Below are 21,350 nucleotides of genomic sequence, written 5' to 3' on the forward strand. Positions count from 1 at the left end.
ATATGTTTGAAGTATACAATTTGATATGTTTTGACATATGTATAAACACATAAAATCATGACCATATTCAAGACAAGAACTTCCCTGGTGGTCCAGTGGTTACGAATCTGCCTGCCAATGCCGGGGAGATGGGTTCAGACCTCTGGTCTGGGAAGATCCCATATGCTGCAGGGAAATTAAGCCTGTGCACCCAAACTACTGAATCCCACGTGCCCTAGAGCCGTGCTCCACGGCAAAGAGAAGCCACCACAAACAGAACTCTGCACACCAAAACTAGAGAACAGCCCTGGTCACCACAGTTAAAGACAGCACAGCAACAAAGACCCAGTGCAGCCACAGAGTAAAAAAAAAAAATTTTTAAGGTAACAAATCCATCATCCCCAGAAATTTTCTTGGTAATCCTCTCTCCTACTCATTCCTGTGTCCCTCTCCCATTCCCAGTTAACCACTGTTAAGTTTTCTGACACTACCGATTAGCTTGCATTTTCTACAGTTTACAATAACAGAATCTGGATTCTTTCTTTGTCTAGATTCTTTCACTCAACATAATTATTTTGAAATTCATTCGTCTTGTTGCCTGATATCAATAGTACATAAATAGTATTCCATTGTTTATCCAATCACCTGCTGATACATATATGGGTTGTTTCCAGTTTTTCTTGCTTGTTTAAACTTCATATTGAGAAGTAGCATGCCTTTTTTTTTTTTTTTTTAAATAAGAATTGTCCCAGCTTGTGTGGAAATATTTCCTGAATGAAAGCAGGGTCTCCAAACTGTGACTAACACAAGAATTCTAAATTGGAGAGCTACTTAAATTAGTACCACTTTTGAGTTCCAGAGAGTACTCACTTCACCCTGAGAAAAACTCCTTGAACTGTAGTCCATGTGGCATTTGGTAGGAAGAGGAATCTCCAGTGCGAAGGAGCTGAAGCAGAGCTGGTGAACTCCCCCTCCCTCACTGGCTAAGACACTTTCAGAGAAGCACAATTCAGCAGAGGGTAGAAGTTGCAGAGTGCCTTGATGAATTTCCAATCTTCTTTCCTCACCTACAAAATGAGAATAATACCACCTCTCTCTGAGGCTATGGATCAAATGAGCTAATTCATGGGAAACCTTTTTTAAAAATAATACGTCATTGTTTTCAAAAGAGAATTATTTTTGTTACCAAGAGGTGATGCCTATGATGAGAAGGCCCTTCCTTTACCAGAAGCGGTCATGGTTCAAGGAACCAGAGGAAATGAAATTTCAGGTGTGAGCTATTATAGCATTGCAGGTACTGTCAAAAACATAGTAGTTGTTCCAGCTGGGCTCTGTAGAAGGAAATTGGCACATACTGTGTGTCTACAGAGGAGAAGGAAACGGCAACCCACTCCGGTATTCTTGCCTGGGAAATCCCATAGACAGAGGAGCCTGGTGGGCTATGGTCCATGAGGTTCCAAAGAGTTAGACGTGACTTAGCGATTAAATCGGAGAAGGAAATGGCAACCCACCCCAGTATTCTTACCTGGAGAATCTCAGGGACAGAGGAGCCTGGTGGGCTGCCGTCTATGGGGTCACACAGGGTCAGACACAACTGAAGCGACTTGGCAGCAGTGGCATTGTGTCTATAGGGTGTCAGATACTGGGCAAGGTGTTTCACATTCATCCATCTGTGAACTACCAGCAGCCAGCTTTCCTGGCAGTAGAAGAATAAGAGCCGCAGTCCTGGAGGGGGATTTGGGGCAGTGCATCACAGTATCCAGGATACACCACACATTAGTTTCTAGTTCCGTGTAGCAAATTACTCTAACAGAGGATTAAAACAATAGTGTGGAGTCCTATCCCAAGGCCACAGGTGCGAGGTTTTGTGCCAAAGACATAGACACAGAACCTAGAACTAAGGTCACCTCTGAAACTGACTAATCCCCTTGGTAACCATTGCCAAAAGCCCCCCTCATCATCGCCAGCCAGCTTCCTGACCCATTATTCAAAAACACCCACCCCAGTACTCACTCTATATAGCACCCTAACGAATCATCTAATGCTACCCTTCCAGCAGGAAATTTCTTTCTCTTGAGGCTATGAAAATTGGCTACTAGCCCATGAAAAACATCAGCTCTCCCTTGAGTTGGCCCATGGCTGTAACAGCATCACCCACTCTAATAAACTCTATTCTCCTCTCATTCTGTCTTATGTCTGGAAATTCTTTTCCAACTTGTGTTTGGACTGCCGCGACAAACAATTTTCCTGGTGGTCCAAGGGTTTCAGTCTGCCTTCCAATTCAGGGATGTGGGTTCAATCTCTGGTCGGGGAACTGAGATACTATGTGCCACGGGGCAACTAAGCCCACAAGCTGCAACTACTAAGCCCATGCCCTGCAACTAAGACCTGATGCGGCCAACAAAAACACACCAAACAACAACAACAAACCCATTTATTATCTCATAGTTTCTATGGGTCAAGAGTCTGGAGATGGCTTAGCCGGGTGCCTCCAGCTCAAGGTTGTTAAAAAAAAAAATTATTCTTGACATTTGTTAAAATGTAAAGACTTCATTCAGGACAATTGTGATAGGTGTCAATGCTACTGGAATAGGCAAGAGAGGTTGGGCTCAACTCCAAGTGTGACAAAGACAGCTGGGAATTTGTAGCCAACAGTGGAATGAAGGGGTCAGTGGGTGAAAAGTTACTCAGAGGAGACATCAAGGGTAGGGGAACTCTTGCTGAGTTAATTGAATAGAATTCTTGCTGAAGTTAGGCTAGGGTGATTAGATAGCGTGGATAGGGGATGGGGAATATGATCAGATAGCAAGGGTGAAGGGATTCTTGCTAAAATGACTTAGCTGGATCCTTGTTACAACTGAGCTATTCAAGATGGGGCCAAGGTCAAGGCCAAGTCAAGAAGAAAGGCCAGAGGACCCTGACTAGAGTTTGGTCAAGTGGAGAGTCTTTGTCAAGGTCTCTCCTGAAGTTATAGTCAAAGCTACTGGCCAAGGCTGTGGTCTTTCCTGGAGGTTCTATTTAGGGAGGGGAGACCCTGATGCTTGGAAAGATTGAAGGCAGGAGGAGAAGGGGACGACAGAGTTGGTTAGAAGGCATCACTGACTCAATGGACATGAGTTTGAGTAAACTCTGGGAGTTGGTAGACAGGGAGGTCTGGTGTGCTGCAGTCCATGGGGCTGCAGAGTTGGACATGACTAAGCAACTGAACTGAACCTGTCTATGGAATGCTGCTCCACATCCACATAAGAGGTATAACATAATAAATTATATATTTGTGTATTTCCTAAAAATCTAAAATATTCTCAATTTTAAAACATAGGAGTTTCAGAGAAGGAATTGTGAACCTATTTTATTATCCTTTGTTGGCCAGAGACCCTACCCGACAACCAGTGAGAAAACTCGCCATCTAGTGGTTGCAGTGGAGAACAAACAAAAATAAAGCAAAATAAACAAAATACTATTATTAAACGTTCCAATTATGTAACTTCCAACACTGTATATATACAAAAAAATTGATTGCAACTTAAAGTTGATTACTAAGTTTAAATTGATTACACACACTCTAAATTGGAGTCACAAAATTGTTAATAATTTTATAATTATTATTAATCTTTTGGCCATGTGGTTATGTGGGATCTTAGTTCCCCAACCAAGGATCAAACAATGGTTGCCCCCCTGCATTGGCAGTGCGGTCTTAACCATTGGACAGCCAGTGAAATCCCTTAAAATTGCTTTCTTGGTTTGCTGAGATTTCCTGATCCCAGATTCTTTACCATCTGAACCACCAGGGAAGAAAAAAGAAGTTAATCCACCGTGCCTCAGTGGTAAAGAATCAGCCTGCCAATGCAGGAGACATGGGTTCAATCCCTGTGTCAGAAAGAGTCCCTGGAGAAGGAAATGGCAACCTACTCCAGTATTCTTGCCTAGAGAATCCCATGGACAGAAAAGCCTGGTGGGCTACAGTCCATAGGGTCACAAAGAATCAGACACGACTGAAGCAACTTAGCATGCATGCCCTTTGACTAGAATACTCTGTTTGATATTCATTCTCCTTTTTTTAGAATGTCATGTATACTTCAAGGTGTGTATTCTCTTTTTTAACTTATTTTTAATTGGAGAATAATTGCTTTACAACATGGTGTTGATTTCTGGCATACATCTATCTACATAAATCACCTATAGGTATATGTATGTCTCCTCCCTCTTGAACCTCCTTCCCACCTCCCACACCATTCTACCCCTCTAGGTTGTCACAGAGCACTGGATTTGAGCTCCCTGCATCATACAGCAAATTTCCACTGGCTATCTAATTTTATATATGGAAATGTAGATGTTTTAATGCTATTTTCTGATGCTTTCATTCTCTCATTTTCTGCTGTCACAGACTTCCTCTTCTTACCTAATAGAATGCAAGTCAAATGCCTTCAGGGGTCTTCCCAGGTGGTGCTAGTGGTAAAAAACTTGCTTGCTGATGCAGGAGACATAACAGATGCAAGTTCGACCCCTGGGTCAGGAAGAGTCCCTGGAGGAGGGAATAGCAATCCTCTCCAGTATTCTTGCCTGGAAAATCCCACGCAGAGAGCAGCTGGTGGGCTACAGTCCATAGGGTCACAGAGTCGGACACGACTGACGCGACTTAGCAGCAGCAGTAGATGCCTTCAGATACATCGTTCCCTTTATCCCTTTATACCTAACATAACCTTTACGCCTAGGGTCAGCGAAGTTTTTACACTGAGGACTATTTCGGACTTAGTGGGCCATTTGGTTATGCCTCCTCAACTCTGCCACTGTGAATGAAAGTAGTCATAGACATTACATAAACTAATGACTGTGGGTTATATTCAAAACTTCATTTATGGACACTGAAATCTGAATCCCGCCAGGACTGCCTGAATCAGAACTAGATTCTGAAGAACTACCATCTTCTGAGATACTAGTATGTAACTGCTAGGACAATCAGAGAAAGAATCTGCATAAAATTCACTGAAAAATTCTTCACTCAAAAGTTCATGATGCATCACTTTTGAAAATTTTCCAGTAATAATTTTGTGTTAATAATATACACAAGGTTGGAACAAAAACCTAATGAAGCAAAATGTGAATGATAAAGACAATCATTGAGTTGTATAATGAACCCTTGATCAATTTCAAGCTCTAACAATTTAGCATGGTAAAGTTAATTGTATCACTCTCTAAAAACATATTGATGTTGTCCCTGGTCAATAATATTCAGGTAACAAAAGGCATATTAATGTCTCTGGTCAATAATGTGTTAAGAAGTGTTTTATGGAGAAGTGTTCTGTAATTACTAATATATCTCATTCTTTATTATTCATTTATGTCAGTATAGACTTATAGTTTCCTCTTCTATTCAGTGCTTTATAAACTATTACTTGGATGCTCAGATTTTTCCAGATTTGCCCAGTATAAGTCCTTAATGATTGGTTTCTGTGCCCTTTTGACATGCAATCCTTTTTTGAGTACTTCCTTGCTTTCCTGCTCTTCGAGTACTTCTGCACAGCCATTTCTCCAGAGTCCTCTCTTTAAGTGGAGAATGTAGTGCTTGAATCTGGATGCTAGGAGCATGCACTGCACTAGAGGCAGAGGGGGACTGCTGCTCCAAGGCTCACTTAGTAGACAGAGCCAGGCAATGTTTGTACATACACCCATTCCCATTTCTTTATGTTGAAATTCATGAGTTCACACCAAAACCCTGTACCTCCTATTCAAACTCAACACTAGAGTTTGTTCTAGTCTTTTCCCTTTCTGGTAACAACTCTTCTAAAAATCAGAGAGCTGGTTTCCATTATCCTTAGTATTTCTTCGGTTTAATCGAGTTCCCTGTTCCTACACAATCCAACATTGCCATCCATTTCCTGCATGGATGTCCTCCCCATCCCAAGTGTAAGAAGACTCCCAGAACTAGGCCACATCCCAGCTCTCACCCACATATCCCAGGCTGGGAACCCATTTGGATGGCAGCCCTACCTAATGTTGAACTGTGGGTAAAGGAAGAGATCCTGGTTTTCACTGATGTATCCCAAATATCTAAAACAGTTCCTAGCACATGGAAAGCAATACAAGACACTTTGAAGAATAAATTTTATAAAACTGCACAGTCAACAGTTCATGTAAATTCTTTATATTCAAATACTTCCAAATATTTTCCTATCATAATAGATAAACTTTTTATAAAGTTATCAAACAGATTCAGGAAACAGTTTTTTAAAAAGTTTCACTCTAGGCAATGTGAAGTTTATATTTGGATTTATGTGCATGGATAAAACCTTGAAGAACTAAAAACACTCATTTTACCAATCTGTACTGCAAACATCAACATTGTTTGGGATCAGTTTAATAAAATAGAAAAGGTATTACTTTTGAACAATATTAACAGATACACTGTTAATCAGAAAATATGGAGACTACTTCAGAGATGGATACAGGTATGGTGTGGGGTGGGGATGGGCTAAAACTTACATAACTTTGGAGGCATTTTTTAAGAATTAGGTACAGGGTCTTATGAAGGGGACTGTGTACCTGAGGAGGCCTGAATTTTAGGCAGCAAGTTGAAGGAACGAAGTTAGAGTCAAAGTGTTCAGACCCAATGCTGGGCACAGAGCAGAAACAAAATTTAAGACATTACTGAGGAACTCTGCATCTAGCCTGTTCCTCTACATACTAGGTCCTAAAAAATCTCTCTTAGATATTGCTAACTGACCCATGACTTGTCTCATCTTGGAAAATAGATTCTAAATGAAGGTGTTGTTCAACCAAGAATGACACGGATTCCAATGAGGTCTTATCATTTTAATTGACTTTAATGATTATTGCTCATCTGCAAGGATTAATATTGCATTCATTAAAAATCATTCAATACAAAATAAACTTGTTCCTCCCAAGTTGCTCTCCACATGCTCCCTCTGATGCCAGACATTTTCCCACAGTGTCCTTTGTTACATGGCTTGACAGAGACGGAGCCCTTACCGAGTATTCCTATGGACACAGTAATAGATATGGGAGCAGGGGGCAAGCCAGAGGGCAGCAGGACCCGAGCCCCTTCCCTCCAGCAGAGCTGACATGATGGATACCACTGTTGGCCAGGTTATCTCCCCTAAAGGATGTGCTGTTCTGATTGGCTGGTTAAATGCCCTGGGAAAAGGGCTTGAACTGTTAGCATCTACAGAGAAGAAAGCATGGTTGCACTGGCAAGGAGTGGGAAGGGGCAGGGTGGGGAGAAAAAGGAAAGGGAAAAAATTTTTGGCAAGATCACTGTCCCCTGATAGGAAGTCACAGGGTGGAAGCTTTCCTTTCTTATATTTCTGTTTTTAATTAATGCCTGTCTCTCTGATCAATGGCAATAGGGAAATGAAAATTTCTAGTATCTAGCACTAATGCCTGACCCAACTTTGAAGGATCACAAGCTAGAACAAGTTGAGGATTTAGAATCCTGGATAATTATGCACTTAAAGCTCATGAGCATAGAGCTCGTCTGACCATGCAGAAATGCTGGTAAGCAGGGTTCATGGCAGGGGAATACATCATCTCGCTGATCTCTGAGAGTGCCTCTCTGGGTTCTTAGAGGGCATGAGGAGGACATACCGATTACTCTATGCACACACTGCCCTTTGAGGTCTCAGTTCACGCATCTTCTGTGTCACGTGTGAATCAAAAGTGGTACTGCTTCTGTAAAACTAAGTTATATGGGGCCTAATGTCCCAGACAAGTTAAACAGAGCTAATTTCCCTCGCCCTGGCCCAATTTAGCCTTCCTCCTCCCATCCACACCTACCTCCTTTTAAATATTTTAAATTGCAGAAGCACAGCTGATCAGAAATTTGCTCTTAAAGAGAGTTCAGTGCTATATACTAACTAATGACTCAAGAAATTTGCTTCCAGCACAAGCTGATGGGCAGAGCTGATAAAATCCACTATTATGGCCCCAGTTCATTGATGCTATGAACTATGGGCTAGAAACTGGGATTATCAGAGTTTGAAATCAGCATTTCTCTAGACTCAACTCTGTACTTTTAGCTCCAAAGGTTCAAAAGATAAATTGATAACAACTAATCACTCAAGGAGCTCCTCAATATTAAGACTAAACATTTTTCTTACTTAAAAAAAACCCCCAAAACCCTAAAACAAAAACAGAAATAAATGCTAGGGGACAAAATTCAACTTAACAGAATAGTCTGGTTAAAAATCTGAAAAATGAGAGGGTCTGGTGGGAGTGGAGGAAGGGCTGTACTAAATCCAAGTGGGCCTACTGGGTCTTAACAAGCAACGCTCACTAGTATACGTCTCCGGACCAAACATACCACCTTTACACAGGAAACAGGGCTTGGAACATCTAGGGGAAATTAACATGCACCACCTACGTCTAACCTACCTGCCTGGTAGGTACCATCCCTGCTCCTCTGAAGAAGTGAAAGAGCACTGATTTCAGCAGCTGAGAAATGGGCTCTTTTAAGGCAATTTAGACATTGCAGATTGTTCCACACAGACGGTACCTTAGCATCTCCTGTTAATAAGGTACCCAATTAAGACTATTAAGTCCCCAGAAATGGAAAAGAAAGGATCACCTTTCTGGGCTGGGAGAGTAAAATCCTTCTTTAGTGACTAGGGTGAGAAACCTATAATCTCAGTTTCATCTAAAGAGCCATGAAGCAAGTTCCTGTGTGGTCTGTAGAACTTGGATAATGAGATGAAAAAAACAAGAAAGAAATTATAGGAAAAAAAAATCAAAAGGAAAGGATTAAGAAGAAAATAAAAGTTATCTTAAAAAATATTTCTTTTAGAATTGTGTGGTTCATGTGTTCTGGTCCTTGGTAATATGGTCCATTAGTATCTGTAAAGAAAGAGTGACTGGTTAGCACTTGTATTTTCCACATGAGAGTTCCAAGAGAAGAATCAAATATCAGGCCAGGTATTCCTGCAGTCATTCCCCAGGGATCATTTCTCACTGTGCTTCCACAGGATTTCCAACAATGCCATCTCTAGCTTTCTCTCCTACTCCCTAATAAGTCAGTGACTTTCAACGTGACAATATGTTAAAATAATCTGAAGAAGTTTTACAAAATAAGCCTGGGCCCCATTCTAGACTAAATCTATCAGAATCTCTGTGGGGGAGGCTCAAGCTCCAAAATTTTAGAAATTTTTTTTGTATCTTCTTTTTACTGACTTCTTTACATCTACTACTAAATAATTTCTCTGTTTGCTTTTTAGTGTGGGGCAGAGTTCTTGTACATTTCAAAATCAGCTATAATACTATTTAGAAAAGTCTGCTTGGCATTATATCAGGGAGAATATCTTTTCATTTACTTTCCCCCAAGTTACCTGTAATAATTGGGTTTGAATGGCCCATTTTTGTTGAGTCCCAGATATTTTGCTTGGTCATCTGTCAGCTCTGTCAGGTGGGCATCAAATGATGGCAGGTGCAAGCTGGCAACGTACTCATCTAAGAAGAACAAAGCAGCAGGGAGCAGACTCCATTTAAATTATGCCTCTCAGGGCATAGCCTCCCCATTATTTCATCTGAAGCTTTCTGAGAGAGAGGACAAGCTTGGAATAACACTGAAAGGATCTAACTTGGAACATCTGCCTAATTAAAAAACCACTCAAGGTTGTCTTTAAGGTATCTTTCAGTACAACCAGAACATATCAAGAAAGCCATTTGCCAGGGTGACAAAATACGGCGACTTGCACCCTCCATTCTTCTCTGGTAAAGCTTTTGGGTTTACCTCAATGGCCAACATACCACGTACTACCCTCACCTTCCTGCAACAAATTCCTTAGCTGAATTATAGTCAAATTCTGAATCAAGGTGGATCCTAGTGAGCTCAAAAGAGTTAAGTCATCCACATTTACCTAGAGTAAGATCCATAACGGCCTCAAATCTTTGGATCATGGATTTCTATGGCAGCTGGCACAACTATATTAGTTTTCTATAGATAAGCTTCCTGGGCTTTTACCCTTTATGAATATGAATTAAAAACCAAAAAGCAATCTGAGGTAAGCTACTGGAGGGGACAAAACCAAGGTGGTTTTCAGCTTTAAGAGGACAGGGGTTTGGGCTGACGAATGCGAGGGGAGATTGGCATCCTATCTGGAAAGGTAAGGATCTAATGTGTTAGATGTATTGTCATGTGAATACAGCACTGCTGACTGCTGCAATGACAAGAGACTGTATGTCTCATACAGGATGGACAATAAAACCTAGACTTGGTTTTCTGTTTCTTCCATTTTGGTCCCTGGCTGTAATCAGTGGTAGTTAAGTTTACTAAATTTCATAAACTACTTGGGATAAGAGTGTCTACTCTAAACCACTGTGCTAAAGCACCTCTACTCATTAGCTGTATTTCTTGCTACAATTTTGCAATGTATGTATTCTCAACTTACTGACAAAGAAACTGAGGTTCATGGAGATTAGAACTTGTCCTGAGGTCCGAAAACCACTAAGTGTCAGAAGAGGGATTATAATCCTGACTCTAAATCCAATGCTTTTCATGATACTCATTTTACCAAACCACGTAACAGTCTAGGGATCAACACAGGTTTCTACTGTTTTCACTCACCCATTTTCTTAGGGAGCAAGTATACATCTTGTTTGTATCGTCCCTCAGGCGCATTATAGAGTTCTATCAGTGCCAAAGCCTAAGGCAGGAAAAGTGGGTCAGAAAACACAGAAACACTTCTTAGGGACATTAAAATAAAGCTAGGTTTAACAAGGCCTTAGGGTAAGTGCTCAGTAAACTACCACAGTGGCAGCACCCAGGACGTCGGCGGTAATAAACACCAGCACACATCATAAGAGGATTTATTGGTGCTTTTGTTTAGGTCCTAATAAAAGAACAGACTAAACACAACTAAGCTGGAACACTGTATTCCTAATGAAAATAGTTAACGCAAAGGAACACAAACACTGACTCTAACTAACGATTATTTTCTATACTTGAGAAAGCCTAAATCTCTACAACTTGTAACTTGAAGAAAACAGGCTGCTAAGAACATCGGAGGCCACGCTCTCACTGGAACGCGGACCCAGGCCCAGACCCAGCCATCTCAGTGCGGGCGAGGCTGACATCTGGTCACGTACCTGCGTTGTAGCTGTGATGGACAGAACAAAGGTGGGGACCGTGGAGCAGCTCAGGTTGAGCAGGCGACCCTGAAATGTGGGAACAGAGCCCTGCGGTGAGCTGAGTGATCCCTGTCCCATCTCGAAAGCCACACAACTGCAGGAAAGGACTTTATACCCCTCGACTCAGCTGGTAGAGGAAGAAGTACAGTTCTAAATCAGGACTCTAGGTTTTATCTGGTTTTCTGTAAGTCCACCTGAGTCTGACACACTAAGGAATCAGCTGTGGTCAGGAAGTAGTGTGTTGTTTAGTAAAAAGTAGATACTTTTTGAGTGATTCTATTTTGGGGACCAGACTATATTTGAGAAATATACTTCCATCCAAAGATAGAGCTCAGGGAAAAACTGGCCGAATGTGTTTACCCTGCCACCCCTCCCCGGGGGCTAAGCCCACTGCCGCGCTGCCCGAACCCTTCAGGATGTGCACCTCTGCCAGAAGGACGACACGTTTGCCGTCCGGCCAGATGACATGATCCACCTGAGAACGTACTCGCTCCCATGTCAGCTCAGGAGTGCGGAGGCTGGTCTGAAACGAAGAGAGCGAAGCTGAATGGCTATAATGGAAGAAGGAAAAAAGGTCTAGCAACAGGTAAGAGAAACCTTACCACATCAATTTCTGTGTTTGAGTGGCCCATATTGCATACAATACAACTGTTCTTCATGCGATCCAAATGCTCCCGTGTCACTACATTCTTATTTCCTAAAAGTAAAACAGAGTAGCTGAGGAAAGAGATCCTGTGGGGGAAAGGTACTGACTTTCAGTTAAAACATGGGAAAGAGAACTCCTGGCACTAAAGAGCATGTGAGGAAAGACATGTGTGTTGCATAACAGCTCTTTAAGGTTCAGTTATTTCCTTTTAAGATCAAGCAGTACATAAAGACATCAAGAAAAAAGGCTCTTTGTTCCAGAAAATATGTTAAGGTTCTGACTGCTTACTCTAGTTCTCAGACTTTTATGTAGGACATAGGTCTTACCTACTTTATATGCAAGTCAACTAGATCACATTCAAGATTCAACCTCAGTTAATACTCTTTCATGTACACCAAAGCACTGCTGGGCTTTCCTGATAGCTGAGACAGTAAAGAAATTCCCTGCAGTGCAGGAGACCTGGGTTCCATCCCTGGGTCAGGAAGATCCCCTGGAGAAGGGAATGGCTATCCACTCTGGTATTCTTGCCGAGAGAAATCCTGGACAGAAGAGCCTAGCAGGTTACAGTCATGGGGTCACAAAGAGTCAGACATGACTGACTAACACAAAGCTCTGACACTCACCTGTGCAAGTTATTACAACATCAACTTGCCGAATGACTTCATTTAGCTTTACCACCCTGAACCCATCCATGCTGGAAGAAAAGAAAGGAATACCATGAGCAAAAGTGGGACAGAAGCTGGTCACAAAATGAGGCAAATCTATTTCTGAAGTAGGGCTACCTCACTGGAATGATAAGTGATAAGCTGTGCTAAAATACACACACTGGCCCCTTCAAACTCTCCAAGGTTCCATCCAGGAAGGGAAAATACCAAGAAGCTCTATGAGTGCCCTATGATTACAATGGAGAGAACAGAGCAATTATAGCTGTCTCCTTCTTTGAGGAATTTTCCCAATACAATCAATCACAAACTCTTGGAAATATAAAGTACCTGGAGTGAATCTAATGGTATGACCACTCTGTTCTTACCAGGCCTGCAGCGCACAGATGGGGTCAATTTCCGTGATATAGACAATTGCTCCAAGGGCCTTGAGGGCAGCACAGCAGCCCTTTCCCACCTGCAGATGTAAAACAGAAGTCAGGTCCACTAAGGCGTGGGTATTTAGGATGGGTTTCCCTGGTGGCTCAGCAGTAAAGGATCCACCTGCAATGCAGGAGGTGCAGGTTCAATCCCTGGTTTGTGAGATCCCCTGGAGTAGGAAATGGCAACGCATTTCAGTACTCTTGCTGGAGAAGGGGATGGCTATCCACGCCTGTACTCCTGCCTGAATATCCCAGGGACACAGGAGCCTGGTGGGCTACAGTCCAAAGGGCTGGACACGACTGAGTAACTGAGCAGAGCACACACACATATTTGGGCAGGCATGCTCTCTGGGAGATGGGAATTAACCCCCTTGAACCCATCAATCATCTAGCAAATCCTGGCAAAGACGCTTCAATCCAAGCAGAGGAGAAACTGATCCTGATTATATTGTGATCAGAGAAGTGATTTTACCAGACATTTCATAGCAAAGGCTGGAGACTGGGGCAGTAAAAGAGATAAAGGAAATAAAAGTATCACCATCAGGGAAATGAGACCAAGGAAGAGCAGCTTGGTCTGAAGGTTACCTTCAGATTCTTATTCTAGGAAAACTTGATTAACTGTCACTTGAGAAGTATCTAACTCAAGACAGTCTAGCAGCTCAGGAACTTCTGTGGATCATTGTTTATGACAAATAAATACAATCTCATCATCTGATCTAGTTTAGAGATAATCAACTATAGGCCACTTCAGATTCTACCCTTCACTGGCCACCTGTGGAGCCAAAATGCTACATATTTAACTTGAGTTAAGTCTCATAAAAGGTTACTGTTATAACTGGGGGGAAATGATGCCAACATTCCATATCATAAGACAAAGTGGTGCAATCTGAAAACTCAATTCATTCCATATGTCTGCATTTGTGTGAATAAAGGACTTTTGCTACAATTTTGAGATACTTTATCTAAAAGCATATTCTAAACTCTTTATCAGTACTCTACACTGACAACACAAATCTCCTTCACTCGACATTTGTAACAAGCCCATGAAAAGGCAGACACTGAGGCCCAGCTACTTACCTCACCATAGCCACACACTACCACTTGTTTCCCACCAAACATTACATCTGTGGTCCTCTTCAGGCTGTGGAAATAGACAAGGGCTTAACTCAAACATTATCAGCTGAAACACAGTCCCTCTGAAAATAAGTGTGGTGCAACGCCCCGTGAAAACTTCAACTAGAAGCTGGCTGGGCTCAGAACCCCTCTAACAAACTTTTAAAGCCACTGGAAGACCAGGGGGCAAAACTGGAATGATATCAGACTAACATTATAACCCAACCCAAATTTATCTCCTACAAATCTGAATAATTATACATTTCAACCTACCCATCCAAAATGGATTCTCGGCAGCAGTATAAGTTATCAAACTTCTGTTTGGTAACAGAATCATTGACGTTCATGGCTGGAACACAGAGCTTCCCAGCTTTGGAGAGCTGATATAGCCTAAAGGGAGAAGAAAGCCACAAAAACAAAAACAAAGTTAGCTGGTAAAACACAGTAACTGGCAAAGTCTGCCTAATTCTCTTCAAGCTCTGTGCTGCCCTCCCCAGTCTTATTTTTTGCCCAAGAATATCAGTAAACAAGGTATTTCCTTGTTATTCCTCCTCATGTCTTTTCATTTTCTCTTCCCCAACCCCCACTACTTTTTTTGGAAGGAATAAAACCAATCTTTCAATTTAAGAAATTTACTTCTCTTCCATAAAAGGGGATATAGTTCCTTAGACCAAGCATTTTCTCAATCTTTAAAAAAAAAACAACAAACCCACGCCTACTTCTGATAAAGATTATCAATGATTCTGATATGGTTCCGTGCGTGTGTGTGTTTAAGCATATGCAAGGTACCCCCAAATGAGAAATACTCTCTTAGGTATTTTTTAGGTATTACAACAAGCAAATCATATTTTGCCCAGGTTTATTTTTTATAATATGTATAACATGTAGTTTTACAATAGATTTTTAAAATTCAAATATAAAAGTATAATCTAAAATTGAATACAGCTTTTCAAGATATACTCGCTCCCTACCTCCCAGCACTGATGGGGAATCACAGTGAATAAATAGGTGAGAAAACGTCTGAACTAGAATCTGAAATAACTTCTTTTAGGAGGGTCTCCCTGATTTTTTAAAGGTAAAAACTCAAAAGTGTTAGCTAATGAAAATACTCCCATTTAAGTTACAAGCCTGAAACACAGCCCTAAAGCCTAAAAGAGACCAGAAGAATCTGCTGAGGCAAGGACACAAGGGGCAGCTACTCCAGAATCTGTTACCTGTGAACACCAGTCACGCTCTCTTCCACAATGCCTCGGATCTTCTTAAACACGTTTGGATACTTCTTATAAACCCAGTGGGTTAAGTCTCCCCCATCATCCAGGATCTATAGAACAGCCAGAAGACTTCTATGGGCATTCAGGCTGCTAGAGCTGGGGGGAACTTTGAACCCACTTTCTGCACTAGTAAGAGAGCCCTATATGTTTTGGAAGAGCACTTCTCAGAGCTCCTTAGAGCAGGTTTAGATAGTGGAAACACAGTCAAATTTGTTGGTGTAAAATGGTTAAAAGGATTCCTAAGTTTGTTCTAGGCTACAATGAAGAGTAGCAGTAGGCTAATCACAGACTCATTTTCAGTCTAGAGCCCTGAAATACAGCCCCTTGGAACACAAAAGGAGAGCTGGGGCAGGGAGGAAAGAAACCATAACTCTACTCCAAAGAGATACCATATCATGTTCTTCTATTTCATTCTGCTGTGTTTGAGCCAAATGTGTTCAGTTGGTCTTACCCTTCCCCCGCCTTTCCATTCAGTACTGAGACCCATTTTGAAAAGGTATCAAGCTAACCACTTTGGCAACAAAGTAAGTGTGTAAGACCAAACATCCAAAACATATTTAGGGAACCATGCTTTGAGGGAAAAAAGGAAAGAAATCCATTGTCAAAAGTATAGGATGAATATGCATTATTACCATATTGGCTTGCCACCCATCCATGTTCACACAGCGGTCAATACACCACCAGAAGTCATCTTCTGACTCGCCCTTCCAAGCAAACACTGCAACTCCTGTAGAGATGAAAACAAATCAGCTGATTCCTCCTTTGGGGAGTGTCCTATCCCAACATCTCTAAGACCTGAAGAGAAAAAGGCTACGGAAATTATTCTGGAAAGGAAACAACTTACGAAGGGCAAAAAGTTAAGGGAGCATCTTTAGTCCAGAAATCAGGCAAGAATTTAAGGGATTTTTATTTTTAAAAGTATTTTAGAACCTTAAAATGTTATTCTCTTTGGTCAAATTTTTCTTTTGAATGATTTTATTTATTTATTTTTGGCCGTGCTGGCTCTCCGTTGCTGCATGGGCTTTTCTCCAGCTGTGGCGAGCAGGGACTACTCTCCTTGCAGGCGTGTGGGTTTCTCACTGTGGTGGCTTCTCTTGTTTTGGAGCATGGGTTCTAGAGCACACAGGTTTCAGTAGCTGAGCGCATGGGCTCAGTAGTTGCGGCTGCCGGGCTCTAGAGCACAGGCTCGACAGTTGAGGCGCACGGGCTCAGCTGCTCTGTGGCATGTGGGATCTCCCTGGACCAGGGACCAAGCCCATGTCTCCTGTATTGGCAGGTGGAGTCTTTACCACCGAGCCACCAGGCAAGCCCCTCTTTGGTACTTTTTTTATATGCAACTTTCTTCTAAGGAGATAAAATGAAGCGGGAATCCAAATGAAGTTGTTCATTACATTGCTTATGTTAGCAAATATCTTGAAACAACCTAAATGTTCAACATTAGGAAAATAGTGAAGTAAAAATCACATGGTCACATGACTGTTATAAATGATATGGTCAAATTTTTGAAAGACATGGAAACTACTTCTGAAAATGTTATATTTAGGTTATAAAATTGGATACATACTGAGACTTATTTCACCTCTGTAAAGAGTGAACAGAAAAAATGAGAAATATGATAATATATTTATCCTATATCATAATATGATAATATATGATAATTTAAAAAGGAGATAATATATTATCTCTGTGTAGTAAGATTTTAGGTTTTTTTGGGAACCTCTAAAATTTTCTGCAATAAACATCTGAAAAGAGTAAAGAAGAAAAACAAAAGTGAGATACAGCTGCTTTCTGAGGATCAAAGGAAAGTGGAAGAACCTTAAAAAAACTTCAGAGTGATTTTCCTTTGAACATTTTAACAATAAAAATTGTTTTATGTTTAACTGAACTCATAACTAGTTCATATATTTTCAGTGCAATACTGAACACCAAATTATCTAATGAACTATCAGATCTAATGAACACAAGGTACTTACTTTTTGTGTCCTCTCAAAAGTGATGAAACTTTTGTGAAAGGAAACCAGCTGAGCTCATACTCATATAGCTCACATAGTTTAAAGTTCTTATTCATTTAACATTAGAATTAGGCATTTCTCCACATATTAGATTCTTTACAAAGATCACTTTTTAAAAAAGTGAATGTGTACAAAGATCATTTTAAATGACTATATAATGTTCCACTATGGATCTGGATTTTCACTGTCCATTTCCTTCCTTTTGACATTTTTTATTACCCTCTACATTTTATAGCTCCGAGACATATATGACAGTAAAGATAATTCTGGTATGTAAAAATGATGTTTGGATATTTACTTTGAGGTAAACAGTGGACAAAAGCTGAACTTACCAGCCTCAGCCAGCGCTGCAGCCACCTCATTCTGAGTGGAGTAGATATTGCAGGCAGACCAACGGCACTGAGCCCCCAGGGCGCAGAGTGTCTCAATCAACACCTGTGCAGGTGTACAAAGAGATGGTGAGGAAGGCGGCCAGGCAGGAGTGCTGATTAACAGGACAATACCTAGGAACTCAGTGGCAACAGGCGCAACACTGGCAAGTAACAACAGGGTATAATCCACTACTTAATGCACCAGAATCTACCTTGACCCAAAACAGGTAATCTTAGTAACATATTTATAGCTATCATATTTTGCAAATCTAGATCTCCCTAAGGCAGGTTTGTTAAAAGTAAGTTATACAATCAAAGTAGAAAACCCCGTTATAATGTAACTGGAAGGTCCAGTTAATAGCTAGCATTTGGAGGTTAGATAGGGAAGGAAAAGCCAGTCAAAAAAAAAATCACCATGCCCCTCCTCAACCCACCACCAGAAGTCCAACATTTTCTCCCAACAAACTCACCGCTGTCTGGGCTGTGATGTGTGTACAGCCCACTATTTTAGCACCAGCCAAGGGCTTCTCCCCCTGAGCACGTTTCCTGAGTGAAATCAGAGCAGACATGTCTGTGAAAGAACAGAGGATTTGAGCTAGGTCTGCACTAGTGAGATCATTAATTTCTGCCCCAGCAACATCTAGGGCTGAGATATGGTGAGGTAAGGGAGAAAAACTATTTTTCTTTTTTGGCCTTGCCACACAGTTTGTGGAACTTTAGTTCCCCAATCAGGGACTGAACCTGAGCCCTTGTCAGTGAGAGCACAGAGTACTAACCACTGGACCACCAGGGAATTCCCTCTAAGCATATTTATTTGATGTCAGGCAGCTTCAACTGCAGAACAAGAGCAGGGAGTTGTCATCCAACCACCTGGAATTTCTCTCTTCCTCTACTATTTCAGACTTATATGTAGAGGGCTTGAAAGTGAAAAGTGAAAGTGTTAGTCACTCAGTTGTGTCTGACTCTTTGTGACCGCATGGACTGCAGCCCGTCACACTCTTCTGTCCGTGGGATTTCCCAGGCAAGAATACTGGAGTGGATAGCCATTCCCTTCTCCAGGGGGATCTTCCCAACCCAGGGATCAAACCCAGGTATCCTGCATTACAGGCAGATTCTTTACCATCTGAGCCACCAGGGAAGCCCATAGAGGGTTTATATGTAGTCAAATTCTCAAAAGTGGAAGGTGAGTGTCATCCTTCATTTGGGAGAAGGAGTAGTTATGTCACTGGGTAATGGATTCCTACAGAGTAAAATCATGAGACCTGGAAGAAAGACTTTGCATCAGCAGAAGCCACTTGCTTCTGTTTATCTATGCTGTCTAATCCTATTCCGTTGGTTTTTTTGAGTTCTGTACTCCCACTCAGTATAGAACATGTCTCCAGTGTGATAAAAAAGTAAAGAGACATTATTTTAAGTAGAGCTGAGTAGAGAAACCAAGATTTAACTGATTGTCAAATTATTTTTACTCTTGATCCAGCAGAGGGTGCTTAGGATCAAAGACCAAAAGAGACCCTAGGTCACCACATCCTTAGCTGAAAACCCTCCCAACATTTGCTACTTCTGGGAAATCTGCGTCTCTGAGATTGGCAGCGATGGTAGGATCCCGCAGAACTAACCACTATGTACTGATCCAGGATTTGCTGACTCTGCAAGCAGATCTCTGAATATGGTGTCATGGGGGAGGAAAAGAGAAACTACTCTGTGTAATTACCACACGCTGAGAACAGGAAGCAGCAGAGAGAACAAGAATCCTGAGGCTCAAGCTCCATACAGAGAGAGCTGTTTATTTAAAAGTTCAGGATATTGGAGTTTCCCAGGAGACTTTCGCTAGCTTTCAAGTCTTAAATTGTTTGTGCATCCTGATGACCAGCAAGTGCGTTGCTTCTGGTCCCCGACCCACCCCCTTTCTTTACCTTGCTCTGCAATCTCAATCTCCCGGCGTCCAAATTCCGCCTGCTTGATGTTCTTCACACAGAAATTGCTGCTGCCCTTGGAGTTGGTTTGCTGCTTTTCTCGGGGGGAAACCTCATCATCAGAGCTATCTGTGTAGGATGCAGCTAAAGGCAGGAAAGAAAGAAATGAGGAAAGAAAAACCTCAACGGCCCCAACTCCACAGAGTACAGTCCCCAAAGGACTCTCATTTAAGTTAAGCAAACGCTCTTAATTGGAGCCACCTTTTACATCATTCTCCGTTCTACTTCAGGTCTAAGAAATGGTATGAATGAAACTCCTGTAGATCCTTCAGTGTTGCAGCTCTTTTACCCATCCTGATAATTTTGCCATCAGTGCCTGTGATAAGGAGTTATTGATCCCAAAATATGCACCAGCTCATGGGGCACTTGGTCCCAACTGCGACTGGAACCAGACACGGCAAAAATGGAAGAGTAATTTAGGGCATATAAGGAATGCTATTTCTATAGATCACCAGTTCTCAAAGTATCTAAAACATCTATCAGAATCACATGGAAGGTTCACTGAAACACAAAAGGCTAGGTCCCACTGCCAGAAATTCCCATTCGGTAGGTTTCAGGTGGCACCCAGGAATTAACATTTCAAACAAGTTCCCAAGTGCTGCTAATGTTGCTGTTTAGAGGAACAAACTCTGAGAACCATTAATGCAAAAGGGTAAAAACAATAAGATAATCTTTTATTACAAAATTTTATAGAGATTTTACATTAGGTTGCACCAAGGAACAGAGAAATGACACAAAAGATAAGCAGCTCTGGTTCTATTGCCAGCTCTGAGATCACTCAAGATAGTCAACTTTATAAAAGGAGCCTCACAAAAAGCTAAAAATGTCCTTTCAGATAGATATGCAAGAGAATATATAACAATCACTCTTTACCTTTCAAATCACTTCTTTTCCGCTTTCCTGATCACTGTCTCAGCCAGTATACCAGGTCTCTCACTGAGTGCTACATACACATCCTCCTCTGTCCAGCTAGCACAAATAGTACTAAAGGTTATCTACCCACTAGGACAATTTAACTCTATCACTAAGCTTTTTAAAATGCTCTACTAGGTCCCCATAAAACATGGCCATCAAGATCTTTAAAACTTCCTTAAAGCTTTTGTCACTCATCTCAACTTACTTTCTCTTATAACTCAATCTTCCAAAATTTTTTCTTTCTTAGCTATAACTAGCCTGCTTGTCACCTATCACTTTTTGTATCTATCTCACTCCAAGACACTTCTTCATTTATGACAGCCATGATATTTGGAACTTTCCCTGCACACACGGCCACAGTGAGTGTGCATATTCACTTTTTTTATATTCACTTCTTTTCGAATGAACCATGTACATACACTACCATTTGTACTTGTCTGCTTATCCTGTCCACGGTGGGACACAGTGTGGTGGCACAGGGCAGATAAAAAGTTTTCAAAAACTGTTTATTTTTTAAAAGTCCTTGTACCTCAAGCCCAGTCCTTAAGTTAATAATACAATACAAACAAGATTCTGGCAAAAGAGAAGAAATGGTTTTTGGTACAAATTCCTTTGCTGACATTTACAGCAATCTATGACCTTGGGCAAGTCTTTTAATCTTTTAACAATGTTTCCTCAAGTTGAACATTGAGGGGGTTGGATTATATGCCCCATTTCCTCCAGTACTCAAACTAATATTGTATATCCTTTTCTATGGTAATTTTCTAACATCCTCCTCTAAAGTTGAGAGCGGCACAATTCAAAGCAGAAAAAAAAAAAAAAAAGATTACTTACATAAGGTTAAGATAGA

General features: G+C 41.3%; 1 protein-coding gene across 2 annotated transcripts in view; it reads right to left on the minus strand.

Annotated features, from left to right (window-relative positions):
- Nucleotides 1-6,774: 6,774 nt before the first annotated feature.
- Nucleotides 6,775-21,350, minus strand: part of AHCYL1 (adenosylhomocysteinase like 1) — a 40,660-nt gene continuing 26,084 nt past the window's right edge. Inside the window, exons 3-17 of one of the 2 annotated variants that reach the window (XM_065907241.1) lie at nt 19,526-19,669; nt 18,083-18,183; nt 17,574-17,676; nt 15,862-15,956; nt 15,173-15,279; nt 14,232-14,348; nt 13,923-13,986; nt 12,792-12,880; nt 12,385-12,455; nt 11,718-11,812; nt 11,540-11,638; nt 11,074-11,142; nt 10,553-10,631; nt 9,315-9,435; nt 6,775-8,826 (exon numbers count right to left, since the gene is read on the minus strand). In XM_065907241.1, the coding sequence (XP_065763313.1) occupies nt 8,820-8,826; nt 9,315-9,435; nt 10,553-10,631; nt 11,074-11,142; nt 11,540-11,638; nt 11,718-11,812; nt 12,385-12,455; nt 12,792-12,880; nt 13,923-13,986; nt 14,232-14,348; nt 15,173-15,279; nt 15,862-15,956; nt 17,574-17,676; nt 18,083-18,183; nt 19,526-19,669 (1,361 nt within the window). In that variant the 3' untranslated portion in view covers nt 6,775-8,819. Of the gene's footprint in view, nt 8,827-9,310; nt 9,436-10,552; nt 10,632-11,073; nt 11,143-11,539; nt 11,639-11,717; nt 11,813-12,384; nt 12,456-12,791; nt 12,881-13,922; nt 13,987-14,231; nt 14,349-15,172; nt 15,280-15,861; nt 15,957-17,573; nt 17,677-18,082; nt 18,184-19,525; nt 19,670-21,350 lie in introns of those variants that run through there. The other variant, XM_065907242.1, reaches the window with a different exon arrangement.

Source organism: Muntiacus reevesi, chromosome 1 (genome assembly GCF_963930625.1).
Source record: "Muntiacus reevesi chromosome 1, mMunRee1.1, whole genome shotgun sequence".
Classification (NCBI taxonomy): Eukaryota; Metazoa; Chordata; class Mammalia; order Artiodactyla; family Cervidae; genus Muntiacus; species Muntiacus reevesi.